General features: G+C 42.2%; 1 protein-coding gene across 1 annotated transcript in view; it reads right to left on the minus strand.

Moving 5' to 3' along the window:
* GNA12 (G protein subunit alpha 12) overlaps positions 1-20,933 on the minus strand; it is a gene marked incomplete at its 5' end in the record, with an annotated part of 68,172 nt that overhangs the window by 25,098 nt on the left and 22,141 nt on the right. Inside the window, one exon of the mRNA XM_019512614.1 lies at positions 11,950-12,165. Coding sequence (XP_019368159.1) covers positions 11,950-12,165 — 216 coding nt within the window. The remainder of the gene's footprint in view (positions 1-11,949; positions 12,166-20,933) is intronic.

Below are 20,933 nucleotides of genomic sequence, written 5' to 3' on the forward strand. Positions count from 1 at the left end.
TTTTTTTGGGGGGGGGGGGGCAGAGGGGAGCAAGAGGGAGGGGAAGGGAAATGCAGCTACAGTCTCAAAGTCCTAAGGTAGCTCTTCCGTCTTACTAGAAGTGCTGGACCACGTGCTGCTGTGAGACACACACTGCAGCTGCATGAAGAAAGATCCAGGACTGGTACAGTAGGTACACTCGAAGTTTATAGAGCTGTCCAGCCAGTCCTTTGCAATGGTCCTTAGAAGCTACAAAGACAAACATTCTTGAAAAGGATCAAAAGTCAGTAAGAGTAAGAAGGAATACTATGACTGGAAGTACTGTTGCACATCAACACACCCCCAAAGAAAACATGCAACTTGTTTTTGGAAGGCAGAACAGGACACTTTCCAGAGTCATGGCCAACTGGTTGACATATGGAGTAAATCCTCCTGGGAACATATGGTGCCCAGGAAGTGTGGCATCAGGAATTTCCCAGTGCGGCAGCCTCATCTCCTGCAATACCACACTTCCTGATCACGCTAGATTTCCAGGAGGACTTGTTCTAAATGTTACACAAGCTTAAACTCCAGACCTTTGCAAAGGACAGTAGCAAGACTTATTTCTTTAAAGTAATTTTTTTTAATAACTGCCTGTAAATAAAGTGCTATTTCTACATCACAAGTCTCATCAAAATACTACCAATGGCTTGCTGCTTTGGGCACAAGCTACAGTGCTCAGCCAATAGCTATGGCTCCAACAGGCTTAACACAAAAGACTCGGTGCTTGCAGTTTGCTGACTAGACATAAGCAGCAGCCATCTTGGCACCTGCACAACATGTGCAGTGTCCCCAAGCCTGCTTATTTTTCAGCAAAGAAAGCAGCTTCCCTGCTTCAAACATGCACCCTAATTTTAGGGGGCTTACTGTCAGGTAATAGCTACACGTGAGAAGATAATGGTACGTTTCAGAGAAGTATGGCCATCAAGTTGCAAGACTCAAATCATGGCCACACATTCCCTAGGTGGTATTTTTCTGACAAACTTCACTTTCTGTTCACTTTGATCATACCAAAAAAATCAAAAGTAACGAATTGGTGGCCCTTGGGAAGCCAGAAGCAAAAATACCCATCTACACTTCTGTGTCTGGGATCACAACTCTGCAAGGCTTTTCGCCTTCAAGAACCCAAGCAGAAGCGGCAAAGCTTTATACTTGAACCCTCTGGAAGCTACACGTAAGAGTTACTATCTATCTTGAATACCACTGAAGGATTACTGGTATCCCCCATTCCCTATGCACTATTTAAAAAAAAAAAAAATTCCCTAGGATGCTTTTACCTGTAAATTTACTAAGTGGCCTCTGCTAGTGCAGGGAACAGTCACATTGGCTAAGGACAGACATTCAAAAAGCCCAAGCCTGAACTGTTTCAATCTCTGCTGGTTAGATTAACCTGCAGAGATTGAACCAATTTGCAAGTGGACAGACATTCACTTTTGATTCAAGAAATGCAGGCATATGCTTGTAGTGGCTCAGGCTAGAAGCCAAGGGGTGCTAGAGCAAGCCCTCCCTTCCATTCTACAGTGCTGAGCAGAGGCAGGGTGTGGATGGGCCCCAGCAGGATGCTCTGATTAGGGAGGGGTTTAAACCCCCACCCTAGTCTGCATAGTCCCCAGCCAGGGTGTGCCTTCAGGGTGAGGGGGAAGCAGCTCTCACCAGGCTCAACTCCATCCCCACTTGCTTCTCAAGGGGCAGGAGTGTTGCCAGACCCCAGCCCCCAGCTAGCACTCTGAGACAAAGGGGGAGTTGGGAGAAGGTAGGACTGCTTGTGTGGAATGCGTGCATCCATTGAGGATACTGAGCTTTTCCAATCTCCCTCTCCCTGCTTCTTCATACCGTCTGCAGCAAGCTGACTGCACTCACAGTCCCATGCATTGCAAACCAGGTCATTACTCACACCACTATGTTCCCTGTTGAACAATGTCAGATTGCTGCCTTTGAAGCTAGTCAGCAGAGAGGTTGTCAGAACACAAAGCTCATCAGCCCATCAAGAAAACAAAACCTTCTCTCATTATTTTAAGCTCCTCTTAAACAGCTTTTTCCAAGGCATTTGTAAGGAAGAATGGAGGGACATTATCAGCTGACCTGCTGATTAATTCCAAAAAGCCCTGAGCAGACACCATTCGGTCTACTTTTGTTCCAGTGAAATTGGACACACACACCCCCTCTCAGCAATAGCTAGCATGGGGGCAATGCGACTGTGACCAGATGCCAGCTGGGGTCCACACCACTGGGGGTCTGTGCTGTGGGAGAGGGAAGGGAGGCAGGGAATCCCAGCTTGAGCAGTAAGTGGAGTGGGGAGGGGGCAGCCAGGCAAAACCTGCTGTGCCTGCAGTCTCTGCCAGAGCTCTGGCTAGGGAGCAGAGGGGTGGGGCCAGCCCTGCTCTCTGGAGCAGACAGCCCAGCCCAGCCCAGGGCTGAAAAGCTTGCTGGGAAGCTGGGGGACTCTGATTTAACTTAAACCAGGAAGGGGTCTGGGACAGAAGTTCCATAAACCAGTTTGACCCAAATCAGTTAGTCTGATATTACATTTAACCAGGTTTATTTTAAGACAGTTTAGGCCATTTTGAAACTGGTTTAAATGTGCACTGAACTTCTGTTCTGTTACCGATTTAAATCAATTTCTGATCACTTAAACTGGTTTGTGTGTAACTTCTGTCCCTAGCCATTAAAACTGCTTGGCTTATTAAGCAGTTCCATATTGCATGTGCTCCAACTTGGGAGGCAGGACAGAAGCTTTCTATCCACAGGAAAAATACTGCACCTGTATTTCATAACCTGTCTGGACTCCAGCTGATTTTCACCAGTGTTATTTTTGATCCTGGAAGATCTCTCTCCACAATTCTGCACAGCACACATGGTAGAAGTGAGAAGCCTAAACCAAGAGTTCTTTTCTTTGTAACAGGCAATATGCAGAAGTTTGTACAAAGTGGCCAGGAGGTACTTGACTCTGAAGTCTCCTCTCCATCATCTTGAACCCAAATCTCAAGAACCTGCAGGACATACTAGAAGGAGAATTTAAGGATATTCTTGGGGTGGCTGAGTAAGTGCTGGCAACAGCTGAAGAAATATGCTACTAAAAGGAACTCTTCTGTTAGCACTGAACTGGTTTGCTGAACTCACTTCATGATTATTCTTAAATAATAAATATGTTGGGAGGTTGTTGAATGTCAGCATTTGCTTTCTACAGATACTAATTGGCAAAGCTAGTCAATAATCACAGTAATCTATGCAATGGTTTGCAGTTTTATTCTGTCTAAACATACTTGGAAACAGAACACAAGTGAAGACTTTCAACCACTTCTTCCTCAAACATACCAAAAAGGCATTTTCACTTCAAAGTTCATATTTGTAGGATTTTAGTGCAAAAAGCCTTCCTGGGCTGTCTCAGAGACAGCTTGATCAAGCCAGAAACTCCAAATACTAGTACTACCTGCCACTGATCAGCCACAATGTTCTACATTGTTATACAGGGAGTCCTCAACTTACAATGTTTCGAGTTGCAACATTTCTAAATTGACACCCTGTTTCAACTTTATGATGTCAGCTTTGACTTCACAATGCTTGATCTGATGTGATGCCATGACAGCGAACAAGTTGCTGTGTCACCTATCTCCCTGGAGAACATCTGTTCAAACTTCCTTGGACATTTTCTGTAAGAAAGCAGACAAGACTCCAGAAAAACCTGCAGTCGAGACTCCCAAGAAGAATCCAGCCAAGAAACCTTCCAAAAGTCCAATCAAGAGCCCTTCAAAAAGTCCAGCAAACTCACCTCAAAGAAGTCCTTCCAAAGCAATATGATTGCTATTTACAATATAAATACATTAATGTAGCTATATTACTCATCTATGTAGCTATATTACTCATCTATAATTGATTGAGTACAAAATTCTGGGTTATTTTTGGTGAAAGCAGGGTATCGGGTCTTGGTTCAAGAACCAATCCCCCATTTATAACATGGTTTCCTATGGGAAAAAAAATCGGTTCCGAGTTACAACGTTTCGACTTAAGATGCCATTTTCAGGAACCAATTGTGTTGTAAGTCTGAAGACTGCCTATATACAGGTAAGTAGTTAACCAACTATAATTTTGGGGCAACTCGTGAGACAAGCTAAATAATGTCCATGGAAATACTATGGTCTTGTAGACCCAGGAAAAGGACTCAGAAACAAGATTTGAACCTAGCACAGGTTTAAATCCCACCCCGCAGTGGCCAGGACCACAAGCCACAGGTGCCATAGGTTAACCTGTTGGAGGCCAGATACGGTCTGCCAGTCCAGCAGTTGAACAGCCCTTACCTAAAGCATTCAATACCTTAATTGCTATGTCACTTTGGGCACATCACACCAGGGACCAAACTGAAGAGTAGTGGTACTTGACTCTACTCCATTTAGAACCCAAACATCATCTGCCAGGGATGCCTGAGAGGGATGTTATTCAGCATGTAAGCTCTTCATAAACATGAAAGAAATGCTGAACTAAGATGCTTTGCTCGGCCGTTAGCATTCACATTTTAAATTTCAGCTTCAGCGTTAATACCCCTTTAAATGAATAAGGGCAATTTACCCATTCTAAGCTACAGTTTTAGAGCTTTCTACAGACATGATAACAGGTTCATATTCTTCGTGTTCTCATCACAGCTATCTGGGACAAAAAACTTTATAATAATTGAAAGCTTGCAGGAATACCATGGACTTTCACAAGAATGTGTCTCACACAGACATGGATGAAACTGTGCAGAACTTTACCATAAAACTGTAGTTTCAAAGTTCCACAAACTCCAAAAAAACTGGCAAATTCCAAAATAATTTTCCAATGAATAAATGATTGTCCACAATCCTAATTAAAAACACTAAGCATGAAAAAAACCTCATTACTGGCACCTTGTCTACCAAGCTAAAACTCAGATCAATAGTAGCGTGGCTATCTCTCCTGCAAATTTTTATCAGAACTGGTCACCTCTCTATGGACTTATATAAAAATATAACGTAACTGGGCTAAAAAAAAATGCCAAAACTACAGAATAAGCAACATTACAAAGTCTCCTGTGTAAGTTTACAATCAAGTAGTAGCTTGGAAAAAGAGGAGCTTCTGCTAGCGTTCAGCGCCTCTAAGTTATCTGCTCTCTACAAAAGGCACCACATGGATATTTCCATTAAGAGCCTAAATACAATGAGCACAATGGAAAGTTTTCTCCAACTCTGCAACCCTCACATCTACTCTCAGACTGCTACAAACACAGAAAAAAATAATGTTGGCTTGCAAGAAGGAAATCTCTAGGTAGTAAAATTTTACTGCAAGAGGGCTTCTCAATTGTGGTGAATTATGTTAACATAAAGAGTTACACAACAGTTGCATAAGAACCAAATGATTGCTTAAATTCTGATCTATGGACAACTGACTGCTGGTCAGTGCCATGGTGCTTGCACTTCCTCTCCCACACTTCCAGATGCTTCCACAGGGTAGATGCTTCTACCAGCAAGCAAGTCAGTGCTGCTCCTTGTTCAAGCACAATTAGGATTGTTTGCTCAGAGTAAGTGATCCTGAATGGAAAAGTTAGCCCAGAGCATAAAACATTTGTGGTCCATGTTACAAAAGAGGTCAAAATCTTTGAAACAGATTTTACTGAAACCTCATCCAAGACCACAGTTAAGGCAGAGAACTCCAAATTGTTTAAACAAAGGTGTTCATGTATTCTTTGGTTTGGTTACAAACCATCAGATTTGAGATTAAAATCCAATTTACCATATGTTCTATACAATCAGTGTTTTCCAAATGAAACGCCAGCTTTTATTTTAAGAAGTAATTAATGGAGATGAAAAAGTTCTCCAGTCTGAAGTTAGTTTCCTCACTATCGCTTTAATAGCAAGGCCTGATGTGCTGGGGTATAGTTAACGCTGTCACTGACCAAAAATCAAGAGAGTCTGATTTTTCTTGTTTGACAAATGCTATGATATCTACATGTGTTATGGACTTTGCCATATTATAACTAACCAGCCCACTTAGCTGAACTACGTTTAGTTCATACCACAGCTCGTGTGCCAGTTTTGCAAAATTTTAGAAGGCATCCTATAGCCAACACCAGCATACAGGGCTGGCTGTTGCTAGTCTACCCAGCACTTTTTGGGCACAAGTGCAGCGGGATAAGAGGGGTGATTCATGCTCATCTTTTTTTCCACAGGGAGAGAGAAGGTAGGTTCCAGGCCACCTCATTGCTGCTGCCATGATTTGTCATCATAACTAGTTCTTAGAGCAGGAAAAAGGAAAGAGTAAGCTGGCCAACACTTCCTGTGGCTACAGGAGAACCGTTATGCTACAGAGGCTCACTAGTGCTCTTTTGCTATAGAAGAGCATTTCCCTGATGGTGTTTAGATCCAGTGCTGTTACAAAGCAAGCAAAGTTATTCTCGTAACAGCCAAGTGCCATTCCTTTTACTTGGGAAAAAGACAAGACTCAGCATATCCAAGGAAATTAGGACTATCAGATACTGAATCAGGTAACCTAGAGACCCTAAAGAGGAATGGAAGCAACTATCTGTACTGGGACCCCACCCCCCACCCCACCTTTCTACCTTCCTCTGAACCTCTGCATTAAATTAAATATTTCACCATAACATTAGGCAAGCTGAAGACCCTGTATTCATAACAATTCCTACATCTAGGTCTCAACCTCCACATTTTGCGGTCTAGAAAGGGACACTTATTCATGGGAGTGGAAATTCAAGGGAAGTTGGTACATAAATGTCTGGACCGCTCATACCCTGGGCTCCAGCTGATGTTTCTTCACACACAGCAACACTGAGGAGCTAGTTTCACACACTGGAAATACATGGAGTTTTATAAATTAATTGCAAGCTCCTTTGTATGTAGAAGTCCCTTAGAATATGATCTCCTCCTGCTGGCAGGGGGAAAATTTAACCCAAGCATTTGGGCTTGCACTGAAGGCCTCCAAGAGAATAAATATTACAGGATAACTCCAGGAAATGTATTCCTTTCAAACATACAGACAGAAGATGTGTGGAGGGGGAGGGAAGTCATATACTGATTACAAAGGAATTCTTATTCTAGTAGCTAAAAAATGAGGACAGAGACCTGACAATGTAACCAAACAGACAATGAAGCTTTTGTCCCAAAACTACTTGCTTGCACACAAGGAACAGTGGAACTTTGGGGGTGGGGATGAGAAGAGAGTGAAGCTGGTAAGCCTGCTTTAGGGGGAGAGACAGAGAAGCAAAGAAAATACTGCTATTGTAAAATCCACCCACTCAGTTCTGAAAGATTCAAAGACCCAGACGGGGATTTACAGCCAGCACTTTCATGCACAGAGTATGAAGCAGAAAAGTTGTGGCAAATGCCTAGAGGCAGCTCCTGTAGTCCTACAGAAAAAGCTTTCAAATTGTATTAGCTTATGGTCAATCATTCTCTTGCCAACAAACTTTCCATTGCTAAACTTAAAATCTTTCATTATATTACAGTATTACAAAAGGGAAGCGTCTGTACACTAGAATTTTCAGGTAAAAGGTATTCAGCCAGTACACCATGTCGTCTTACAAGAAGAAGTTGTGCTTTTTTAAAAATAGAGGAGACACAATTCAAAGGAGAACTGCGCTACAACGTGGGTTGGTGGAGAGAGAGGAAAACACAGGAGAGTAACAACTCGAAAAAAAAAAACTATTACCAAAGCAACAAGTTCAAAAAAGCTTTTTCAGAAACCCCCCCCCAGAAAGGCAGTGTTCAGCTAATAACGCCACTTCAAGAACAATTCCAAGCGTTAAGCAAAGTCTCCACTTGAAACCAAACATGGTCTAAAATCAGTCATAAGGCTTCATTTACACACAAAGTTGTACCAGTACAATGCCAGATGGTAAACAGATATAAGAGGCTGTGAACACCTACTTCAGGCCTATTTCAGTTAGTGATTTAAGTGAAACAGCAGTATCACTGGGGTTTGCACTGGATTTAGCCAAATCAGTTAGTGATGTCTTTAGTTGAAAAGGTTTAGCTCCTCAATTTAGCTAAACAACACCTAGCTTTGAACTATTTGGACCTATTTAAGTATCTATGCTCTAACTGAACCAACACACAGATACATAGGGACAAGCCCTAGACCATCACTTACAATATGGGATCAGATACAGGTTTCTACTTTAGACTATTTGCTTGCTGAAAAAACCAAACAGGCAGGAGTTGTTTTTTTTAAAAGGGAATAGACGGCATATGTTGCTCCCTCTCTCCCTGCACTCAGCTTTTTATTGTAAGCCAATTAGTTTAGGCACTGCAGGCAGTTCGTGGCCACAAGAATTGAGAGTGCATTCAAGGAGCAGGAGTTCTGAAAGAATTTGCTTAGTAACATCTTAATCTGAAAATTGTTACTTGCAGTCTTAAGAACATTTTATTCCATCTCCAACATTTATAACATTCTAATGAAATCAGCTACAAATCTCATTCACAGTTTATTGAAATATTCACAGCTTACTGAAATAAGCTACAATCTCATGTAAGGCTTTATTTCTGCTCTACCTGTGTGACATATCAGGCCCCACATTTAAAATCAGGCCCAACTCAAAGTTGTGTCACCACAACTGTGAACAAAAAGGCTGAGTTACAAGCAGTATTTTTTGTTGTAGGGTATAGTCACGCACTATTAAACAAGAAACAGTTGTGGGCTTACAACTTAGTTTAACTTTCTCTAGTATCCATAACCTATTTTTCAAACATCAAATGAAAGCATGATTTAAGAACACTACCCTCTTCAACAGAGGGCTGAAGTTCGGTGTCATTAGCGTGCATCTCTGGCTTCTGTTTGCTTTGGCATTTCCTGTATAATCCTGTACTTGAAGTTGGAGACTACAGCTATAGCCTTTATCACTGCAAAACACTCATTTTAATGACTTAGTCCTTATCCAATTTGATACAATTTCCATATCAATCAGTAAAGCAAAAGCAGGTAAGGGGGGGAAGCTACTTTGTTCCCATCCTCTTCTTTGCCCATGCTGCTTACACACACCACAATAATTACCACACTGATGATATGTAATCACCACAGCCTGTCATCCTGACCTTCCACTCATCTCTACTGGTCATATACAATTATATTTAGATTGCAGGTTTCTGGGGCTGGGCACACTTTTTGGTTTGATAGGCACAACACAAACATCGATGTGATCTCGGACCATGGCTAGGGCTCACAGGAATTATGATAATACAAAATAATTTAACTTGCATAACAGCTTTCTAGGCTTCACCCTTCTCTGTCTCAGCCTACTTCTCATATACTTAGTCCCACATAATGTAAAGATTGTAAGGTTTTCCTTTTGCCATCTTGAACCACATAAAGGGCTGAGCTTCCAATCCAACCGCCACTGAACTAGTCGCTCAGGGGTTCAGAGACTGTTCAAGTCTAAAGGAGTTCCCATTCTTCAGGGTCATGGCCAAGATGGTATTTTAAGAAAGACAGTTTGCATGTAATTTAGTTTATTGGACACCTTCATGAAAAAAATTCTACCCTAAAATTAATCAATATTTATTTGCAAGTAAATCTATGCTTGCAACATAAGGTTGTTAGAACAGTTAATAAGAGCTTATACTAACTAAATTAACCCTGTTAATACTGGGAAACGTACGTGTATTGGACAAGCACTCGATATTCTTTTAAGTACAAATCTCAGGCAATACCAAATATTGTGAAAAATAAAGCATATTTTTTCAGGAATGCAAAGAAACAAATTTATTTTATACCTATTTTAAAGAAGCCATTCTTGGTATGAGAATTTGTGAATCTTACTGTCACGTTATGAAACTCGACATCATGGAACCACTAACTGTAAACTACAAACAGCCCCAAATTAAAAAACAAATTCTTACTGCTAGAACACAGAGCTAAACAGAAATCACTGTTTCATCTTGATAAAAGCTATTCCATCAATTCCAATAATTCCTTTGGATCCAAAAGTGAGAGAGACATCCTTAAACTTCTTGAAATGGAATGCGCTTGACCTTCAGTGTTTATTTATCCCATTAGTTTTCATAAGCTTTGCCAGAAACAAGACAGACAAGTTGAAGAATGGTATTGTATTTCTAAAGTCATTTAGAATTAAACAAAAAAATCCTCACTCTTTTGGAAGAGAGCAGAGTAATAGGGTCACTTAACTTCCTTGTACAAATGTATTAACAAACATAACCATACATTCATTTGTCTAAATGAGAGAACACAGTACAGGGGAAGCAGCAGTAATTTCTGATTTTGCAAAGGACAACGTGCTTTAGTATTATATCCATTATAAACTAGATTATGGTGTTACACTGTCAGGACTGTATTACAGTATATGCTGTGGCTATATCTTAAGCACTATTGTGTACAAGGACCAAAATTCATTTGGACTTCTTATTTCCTGCTTAAGTAACTATGAACTGATAGTGCAGACTTCCACCCACACAAAGTAACAGTCTCCCATTCCAGACCTTAAAAGTACACAAACTAATCTCAAATCTGCAGAACTACAATCCTCACCAGATGGAAGAGACAGTCATTTAAATCTCACGTTTAAATCTCAGATCACAACAGTACCAAGTGGATTCTCTTAAAATTTGAGTGTGACATTTCTCGTGGTGTAAAGCTCTGTATTTTACATCACCCCATGAAGCACTACTTATGGCTTGAAGGTTGATGGGTAAAATACCTAGAAGTCCCCTTTTCCCCCCATTCTTTCAGAGATGAGGCAACAGTGATGTCTTGACAGTGGTGTTGTAGAGACCCCAACCTGGAGTTCATTTTACTGGGCTCACTTTTGCTTTTGGCAGAGCTTGGACACAAAATCATTTCTCAACTGCAGAGAAGTGAATTTTTTTTCTTCGAGTGCTTAACATGCTATTTATAGTATGTTCCTTACTTTGCTGCTATCTTGAAACACTAAAGTAGCCTTTTAAGCCCAATTATAGATTCACAACCTCTCCTTTCAATTAATAAAATAAATATTCGTGTGAAGTAATACAGTGAGTAACATGAAACATAAGCACCAGTTATGTAAACTGCTTAGCTTCTGTGCCTGAATGACTGGTCAGATTTTAATTAGCACACCAGTGTTTGAACTTGAATAGATATCCAAGTCTTAAAAACACAGTGAGTGAACAACAAAATGTCCAGCCAAGCAAAAAAAGGATTAGAGTCCCTCAAGGATCTCCTCATTGTCTGGGGTGGCATGGAAGTGTTGAGAGAGGAAAATATAAAGGTACTATCAGCTGCTTATGAGGTCAAAGAGTGAGGGTGTGTACACATGTTTGAAGAACAGTCACATTCCCCACCAGAAATGTTCTCTTCTATTATGCATGTATAGTCTATCATGCATTGCAATTTGAACTCATTTCTGTTCCAAGGAGGAGAGGAGGGAACACATTTAAGTTTTTATTTTTAGGCTGATTGCCATCCTTAAGTTGCCACTCCAAAATGTAGCTCTCAGATATAATAATGAAAAGGAACAGTCAAAGAAGAAACAACTTGGAAGGAAACTGCATTCATTTCCAGAGACTTACTCTGCAAACAGGAATAGACTGCCAGCATCAATACAGTGTGAGCTGGCAAAACTGGAAAGTTACAAGCAAGTGTGCATTAATCAGTGACCTACTATGCAGAAATCTACAGAGCAGCTCAATTTTTAGTTCAAGACAATCCCTGCCTTTTTTGGTTTCTCTTGTTGCTCTAGTTTATCCAGTTGCGTGCACTTATTCCACTCCCTCTGACATGCAGTTTTTCAAGTTTGGCTCCAATTACGGCTCATTCCTGCTGCTATAATGCTCAGATTTCTAGCAGTGCTGCAGCTTGCTTGTGTTTTTATTAAATCCTGCATGTGGCAAGCTGCTTTTCCAATTGAAAAAGATATTCAGATACAAAAAACACCTTTTACAACTCCCCATTTACCAGATAGTTGCATGTACTCACCAACTGATACTCGCTTCGGCGGCTAAAAGCTTCCTTGATCCCAGAATCCCTCCACAGTGCGCTCAGTGCAGGTACATACAACTGGAACATGGCAGGCTCTACGGGCATTCCAGCTTTGTTCTCAAAAGCCATCAAAAACATTCCATGCTTCTCATTCTCCGTGTACTGCCAAGGGATTCCTAGTTTGTCCCGGGCATCAACCAAAACCCTGCAACCCTAAAAGAATGATTCAGGAAAAAAAGAAAAAGAAAAAGTCAGTGATCAAAGAGTAAACTATAAAAAGGAACACGAACCTTGAGTACATAATGTTTACTGTGCCACATAAAATCAGTATTCCTGTAGGAAAACTATTCAGAAGGGGGTCCAACACATACTACGTTCATTCTTGCAATGAAGGAAAAAAAGCTTGCTTGTAGCAGCTGTGTAGCTTATATGTATTTCTAGTGAGGAGCTACATTAAATACTAGAGGAAAAACCTGTTACAGATAGCAAATACCAGATGCTTATTGGTATATTTTATGTTTAAAAATAACACAGGCCCCCCACTTCAGGCACTGTAGCACCGAGTAGAGCAGAAACATCCCAGACAGTGCAAAGGAATCAGAATCTCCTTCTACCTTTCTGGTACATGCATTAGTTGAAGTGACATGCTACTACTGAAAAACCTCGATGGAATGGGTCGGCAGTGTGGGGAGGCAGTCAGGAAGGCCAACCGTACCTTGTCATGCATCCACAGATGCATTTCAAGCAGGTCAAAAGAGGTGATCCTCCCCCTCTATGCGGCACTGGTCAGGCCGCAGTTGGAGTACTGTGTCCAGTTCTGGGCGCCGCACTTCAAGAGGGATGTGGACAGCATCAAGAGGGTCCAGAGGAGGCCACCCGCATGATCAGGGGACAGCAGGGCAGGCCCTATGAGGAGAGGCTACAGGACCTGAACCTGTTCAGCCTCCAAAAGAGAAGGCTGAGGGGGGATCTTGTGGCCTGTTATAAACTAGTCAGGTAGGTTTAGGTTAGACATCAGAAGGCACTATTTCATGGTCAGGGCGGCTAGGGTCTGGAACCAATTTCCAAGAGAGGTGGTGCAGGCTCCTACCCTGGGGGTTTTTAAGAGGAGGTCAGATGAACACCTTGCTGGGGTCGTTTGACCCCAGTACTCTTTTCTGCCATGGCAGGGGGTCAGACTAGATGATCTGTTAAGGTCCCTTCCGACCCTAGAAACTATGAATGCAACTTAAGAGTTTAACATAAAGTTGTTGCATACGTGGCCCAGGGGCTGGATCTGGCCTGCCAGTAGTCCAGTGAACCAGAATTCAAGGTCCCTGGACCCCAACTGACATAGTTACTGGCAGCAGCCCCTCAGCTCTGTGCTACTGCACCTCCCTGGCTTTGCAACGCGTCTTGTTTTTTAAACCGGGGTGTCACATGGTGCTTTTTAAGACTAATGCTAACCTTTAAGCTTAGTCAAGTTTTTTACTTATTATTCCGATTACATATATGACTTCAGTATGACACAGCCCTGCTGGTCTATTCCTTTCACCGGCTTGGACCTGAAACACTGTATTTAAAGAGCTACTACAAAAGTCTGCTCAAACATGATACTGACCTACAAAAAAAAAAGGGAGCACCACAAGCTGCCATTTAAAAATTCAAATGATCAAGCAATTCCTTACCCAATTATCATTATTAAGACACCAGAGATGAAAGAAACGAGCCATAGCTACCCCAGCTCTTAGAAGGACTCGGATATACACTTGCATGCCAAATGTTTTAGAAGGGACACTGAGCTCACACAGTGCCCAAGAAACAAAATGTCAAATGAAAAAGTAAGTTATGATACAGCTCATGGCTGCTTATAGACATGAAACACATCACAGCCATGCCCAGAAGAGACATCATGTTCATCTGACTTGGCTCACCCAACGTCTGTACAGATCGTGCACTTCAATGGGGTTTTTTGGTGCCTTTATCCAATAGCTGACTGAATCAGCTTTAGATAAAAGTGCCAAAAAGCCTTGCTGATGCGTACGATCTATACAGACACTGGAGAGCTGGGTCAAACTACTGCGCTGCCTCTTCCAGTAAAGTGCTGGTTTGGGGTTTTTTCATGTCTGTCAGCAGCTGATATGCCTGTGTTGAGGAACCTTGAAAATTTAGTGCTATTTGGCTTAATCGTGTAGCTAGAATTCACCATGCAAACCACATTTCAGTGGCTCTCAACTTTTTTGGATAAGGCAACCCTCCATTACTTTTCTGAATTGAGTGGCACCCAATTTCAAAAACTAATGTGTAGATTATGGTGCTTAACTCCTTGCAGAGAAGCCCGACAGTGGGAATGGGGGATAGTCCAGGCAGAGAGACAAGCCTGAGCCTGCACTTATCTGCTTAGTTTAGCTGCTGATTTCCTAACACCTCACTTATCTTCTCACACCTCACAGCACCCTTCAAAAGATCCAGTGGCACCCCAGGGTGCCTTGGCACCTGGGTTGAGAAATGCTGCTCTAGATCTGTTAACGTCACCAGGAACAATTAGTAAATATGACCGTCTTACCTTGAAACAATTTTCTGGCACTGGCAGGGTGGATTCAATGTAATGTTTCATCACTTTCTAATGGGTTAAACTGCAAAGCTATTTGAATTTCCAAGATTCTTTCCAATTTGGTTTGAGACAAAACTTTTTCCATGAGGTTAATCTCTGTAGTATTTGAGCCCAATAGCACCCACAAGTAAGCAATTCATCTTTTAGATTATGCTCTTTCCTATTACAGGTGAACAAGGCAGGTGCAGCTTTCCTTCAAGGGTAAGGATGTTCTAGTTTCCAACAAACAGTAGGACTGGAGGTAGAAATGACAGGCACAACTCAGAAGTTCAGGAACTTAAATCCAAGTATATCAGTAACCATTGTATAGCCATGTTTTTACAAGTGCTGTTGCCCCCAATGTAAACAGGCAAGATTTTTGCATTACTATTTATTTCTACAGTCCTCCAGATTAACTGTTTAAAGGGCATGTCTTCATCACACCAAAGAAGAATACAAGTAAACATCTACAACTTTGTCAGAGGAGGCTGTACACACACACACACACACACACTCTCTCTCTCTCTCTCTCTCTCTCTCTCTCTCTCATTTATTTTTTTTTAAGATGTTTTGCTTTACAGTACTGGACTGCAACCAAAAGCTGAAAAGCCACCATTCCCAATTAGCTCGTGAAGCCTTCAGGATTTGCTTGTTTTTGAAGCTCTCACCATAACTAAAAGCAACCAGACAACAGCATAAGGCCACCTTTCTGAACTGCAGGGATCTGCACTGTCTCATGACTACACAGTCTTTAATTCTTCTACATAATACGTTCCTGAATAGCATTCAAAGTCACTATAAAAAAAGAGACTAAAAACACTGTTTTAAATTACTTGCTCACAAACAAAATCATCCTTCAAAAATCTGAAAAGTTAGGGTTTTTTAAGAAACAGTGCAGTGCTATTACATTACAGATCAACTGATAGAAAGTTACTATTTCTACATATTTAATGTCAAGTTTGCATTTTATAATCTTTATCAATAAGTAGAGCAGCTAGCATAGTTGATTTGGGCTGTTCTCCAGCAACACTATCCATAATACACAATGTCAGTTATTGCCATTTATCTCCCACATACCTCTTAAATTTGGCAAATATGTATGTAGTGCTCCAGCCCACACAAGCCAGTTGTGACCTTTCACCTGCTTAGGCTCCAGCTCTCAAAACTATCTCACTCAGCCATTTACTGTCTAGCTTCTCTATCTAACAGCTTTCAAATTGTTTTAACCCTTAACCATCTCACTATTTCAGTATTTCCTTAAGATGTTCTCAAATGAATGTCACAGGAATTGTCTCTGAAGATCATTTCACTTCTGCCCGTCGGCAATGCAACTGTAGCTAAATACACAGTTCATCATCGCATGGTAACCTTTTGCTTTTCATGGCTTCCATGTAGAGAAGGATACCAAATCGTGGAGTTAATTTTAGCTATGGTTCCCTATTTGCAGGAAAAAGGACCCTAGTTTTCCCATTTCAGTAACTGCTTGAAGTAGTGATGTTGTGTAGACACCACCCAAAAAATGCAGCCATCTAATCAGTTTTAGAGCAATTCCCAAAACACTTCCCCAACAGCTGTGCGAGTTTTATAGTCTAGGGTTGCAGTTCTCAACCCTTTTTTGACCAGGACCCATTTGTAAACATCAAGAGCAGTCCCGACCCAGTGCCCCTCACTCCCAACCCTCTTCCCCCAGTGCCCCCGTATGTGGGGCGGGGGGTTGGTGTGTGGGCTGGAGGGTGTGAGGCATGCCCTCCCCAAGCAGTCCCTTGCAAGCTGGACTTCTGCCAGCCTGTAAGGGGGGAAACCATGGTTTCCCACATTTTTCTCTTTTAAAGGAGAATGCATTTTTAAAAATTTGTTTGCAACCCTTTCATATATTCTTGTGACCCACTTCTGGGTTGTGACCCACAGGTTGAGAAACGCTGATCTAGGATAAACTTTTCAAAAGTATTTAAGCTACTTTAAGAGGCTGCAGTCCTTAGGTTATAACTGAAAATTGTACTTAAGAAAATCTAGTGCTAAATGGAACATTGCAATGCCTCCCTTTTACACACCTGGCCTGCAGGGGAGTCTCAAATGCTATGCGAGGCACAGTCTGCTTATACAGGGAGAACAGCAACAAAGGCCTGCAGCACACTGTGCAGGAAGCTACCTGGAGCCAACCAATATGGAAACTTGGTTAGGTCTGAAAACCCACCCTTTTCAGGACTCTGGTACCATACTCAACAGTGCAGGGAGGTTAATGTTGGTGGGCTCTATTTTTAGTATAATATTTGTAGTTTGGTTACTTTGTTCGAACTTATTTATATTATGGGCGTATGTGTGTTATGTTGTTTTCGGGAGCATGGCATTTAGCCAAAATCCTTAATAAATTGAAATTGAAAATTGAATTGAATGCAGGGAGGCACCTCCATCTACTTCAACCTCACAGGAGAAAGCTCTGGACCAAAAAAGGAGGCTATACTATTTCTTCCAGAAACCAAGCCAGGGTTCCTCTTATTTTATAACAGGACCAGAAGCAGTGAAAGTTTAGATGCCCCTTTTTTAATCTAATGGCTACAATTACACTACTTACCTTACATGTACAAAACTCGGGTTCAGCTCCCTCCTTTGCTTAATCACTACTCCAGACTCTTCTGGGATGCAAACGCTCTTCACTTTTTATTGAAGCTGCTCTACAGTCTAGCAAAGATGCACTGGGCCAAAAAGAGAACAAGACTCCTAGTCCTGTGGGTAAATACACCACGAGGTAGTGGGGTCTGGACGAGTCCTGGATTCCTGTTCCCACTCCAAGAACAGTTTATGCAGAATTTAGGCAAGTGCCCTGGTCATTGGGTTATGAAGTCCTGTCTCCATGCTTTTCTGGCAAATCTCAAATTCTTTTCTGCACAGCAGAAAAGAACCTTTACCAGAGAGGATAAAGACTGCTTCAAGCAGAACAGCCTACAACAGAGATGCCCAACTCCTGGCCCACAAGCTAGATCCATCTCCCGGTCCCATCACCCAGCCTGCAGGGCTCCCCATTGGTCTATGGTCCTGGTCCAAACATGCAGGGCTGAGGAAAAGCACAAGGGCATACAGGATCCAATCCAGCCTGTGGACCAGACCAGAGTCCCCTATCTGGCCTATAGCACCAAAGGGTTGAATGCCACTGGCCTACAGTCTAGTGATCAGTGCATCCTCCCAAGCAATAAGGGTTGAACCCAGGTCTCCCACATCCTGCCAAGAACTCTAAGTATTATAAAAGTAATGACACTGGTATCATCATCTGCTTCCCCATCTATGTTTCATAAGCTAGGGACTGAGACCCTATTGTGCACATAGCCTAATATAAGCATTTTCAGCACGTTTATCACAATAAGTCCCTCAACAGGACAGAGAAACTCATAAATTTCCAGGTCCCAATCAGGCTTATGCAAAAGACAGACAATGAGTTAATCAGCACTGGTGAAACAGAGGCACTTCAAGATGCAAGGAAAACCAAGATACCCCTAGCCTTAGGAAGCAGATGAGTACAGGTTTGCAAGACTGCAATTTGGACTTGCACATGTAAATCCCATGTTAGACCAAATTCTTTTTTTGCATCTAGGCTTTAATGCCTGCCTGTAACTTACCCCTACCTGAAAGAAAATGGATACTAGTCAGTTCAGAAGTCAAATAAGCTTTTTCTTTAAACATAGTAAATTTAGAGAAAAAAAGTCTTCCTTCAGACTTATCAGCTATTTTCTTCTCGTATAAACACAGCAGCAATAAGAACATATTTACATATACATGAAGACTGTTCATCAAGTCTGAAGGGCTGTACTAAGTTTAACTCCCATATGAAGCTAGCGATAGGTTCATCACTCAGATAAACAGGAAATACGAGGAAGTGTCATTAAGTTGCAACAAGCTGGGGAAGAGCCTGAACCAGAACCAAATGGACTATTCCTCTATCCAATTACTATAAGGGGAATAAATACCTTTTAATGTCAAAAGGCCACCCCAAATGCAATCAATAATCAAGTGGCAAGTCTGGGAGAGACTGCAAGTTTGCAGCATTCCCTACTGCAGGTTGCCTGCCCAAATACCTATAAAACAGTCAATAATGCTAAAGGATAAATCCTTGATTAACCTTTTGCTCAAGTGGTTTCTTTGCCATAACCACTGTCTTTGAAAACAGTAAAAATGCAACAGAGACTAAATATACAGGTGACCCTCACCATTCGCAGGGGATACATTCTCATGATCCCCGCGAATGGTGAAATCCGCGAATATGGCACTGCATTCATGAACACAGTGCCCCTGGCAGCTGGGGGGAGAGGGGGGCGTGGCTCCAGTGGTGCTGGTGGGAGTGCGGCAGCAGGCCAGTGGCAGCAAGCGCGCCACTCCTGTAAGTCTATAAAGTGTATTTAAAAATGTGCGTTCGGCATTTGCAAATACTTGAAACTGCGAATAGTGAGGGTTTCCTGTATTTCAGTGAGGACTGTAGGGATTTTAGCTTTTAGTGAGAAAACTACACTTAGAGAAGCAAGACCTTATCCAAAATCTGAGTTTGTCAATCTGGAAACAGTGGATTATGGATGCACTGAATCAATAATGAATTATATGAAGCCAGAATCTGAACCCTCAGACTACACTCAAAGCATGTAAAGCATGTCTTGTTTTAGGAGGAGATGGAGAACATCATTTGGAACTGTAACAGGCCTGCAGTTTTACAGGGTGAAAAGCATCCATAGGAGAGGTAAATTGGTGCATGAAAAGAAAGTGTTACAGAACAATGAAAATCCTGGAGAAGTCTATAATTAATACCTGAAAGAAACATGCAGAAAGAGATCTTGCACCATGTCTATTAATTTGGCATAACGAGAATTAGGAAAGACCATCATTTTTGCCGGCCAAAACCAGCCTATAATACATAACCAACACATCCTGGGGGGGAGGGGAGAAGGTAATTTAGTGCAATTGGTTTTTCATTATTTTCCCTCACTTCCTCAGGTTTTCTTCTATTTCAACAAGGAGAAGAGAGAATGACAAAAAATGAAAGAGGTGGAAAGAATACAAACACATCACTGCAGTAAATGAGGCCTGGATTTACAGCATGTGTCAGCCACTGCACAATAACTACAGATGTGCACCCTGCAGTAAAGGAAAGTAGATCTAACCCACGGTAGTTTACGCTCAATGAAAAGTCCACGTGGGCAACTGCTGCACAATAGTTGATATGCTATAAATCCTCACCCTTATTCAGCTCATAAGAACATGTCAATATGTCCATGTCATAAGAAAAGGCTTTTGACTAAGCTGAAGAGTGATTCTGAATAGCTTGAAACAGGTCCAAGGGCTTTATCCACAGAATTCAAGTCAGAAGACTGAGGCTTTCCTTTTCCCTGCCCTCCCTTTCTGCTCTCACTACCTTGGGGGACTTTGCCACCCACAATATCAAAAAAAGCAAAAAGCAAAGCAAATTAACTGAATGCTGAAATTAACCGTTTCCTAACTGGCAGAGTGCTCTGCAATCTTCCTCGCTACGTCATCACTACTGCAAACACTTGCTTCTGCAGATACCGTTTCTGCTACTTACTCTTTGAACTGTCCCTTGAAGATGTGGGAGAATAACTGAGGGCAGGAAAAGAGTAGGAAAGAGATGAGCATGAATATTAATGACACCCCTCACTTACGCAAGCACCTTTTGTATGACAAACATCTTACTGCAGGACCACATCCAGATGGCCCTGTTCCCATGGGCAATGAGCTAGACAACTAGCCATACTGCTTGAATTAAAATTGAAACAAGCCAATAAGATGGCATGTGCCAAACTGATCTTCCTCCAATATCACTTCATAGGCTAGAAGAGTATGATTCTACCTCTAGCTAATGGTCTGCTGGCACAAGTAGTATTATCTGAGCTGCTCTGATGCCAACACGTATGGTAAAACAAAGTATGGGCCAGTGACTGCCCCTGCCCTGCCCAAGGCTTCACACCATGCACACATGGGTAGTCCCACTCCCTTCCTGCTGCACCCCTTCCCCAACCACTGCATCTCACATAGCACCTGCCCAGGCTTGGGCTCCCCCACTACACTATAGAGGGGTTGAAGTGCCCACGCATGCATTGCATGAAGCCCAGGAGGGCTTCAGCCTCCATTGGTGCAGCCCCCATGGCATGTGGCCCCCAGTGGTGTGGCCTATGGGGCACATGGCCCCTGGTCACTTAGAAGCTGGACACCCAGGATTGCAGATTGGCTGAGGGGTCGCACTCAGAGGGTGGTGGTGGATGGGTCATACTCGACCTGGGGGGAGGTGGGTAGCGGAGTCCCCCAGGGCTCGGTCCTGGGGCCTGCGCTGTTCAATTTCTTCATCAGCGATCTGGATGATGGGGTGGAAAGTAACCTGTTTAAATTCGCTGATGACACCAAAATTTGGGGGGAG

The sequence above is a fragment of the Gavialis gangeticus genome, unplaced genomic scaffold (genome assembly GCF_001723915.1).
Source record: "Gavialis gangeticus isolate Ggan-Ray unplaced genomic scaffold, GavGan_comp1, whole genome shotgun sequence".
Lineage (NCBI taxonomy): Eukaryota > Metazoa > Chordata > Crocodylia > Gavialidae > Gavialis > Gavialis gangeticus.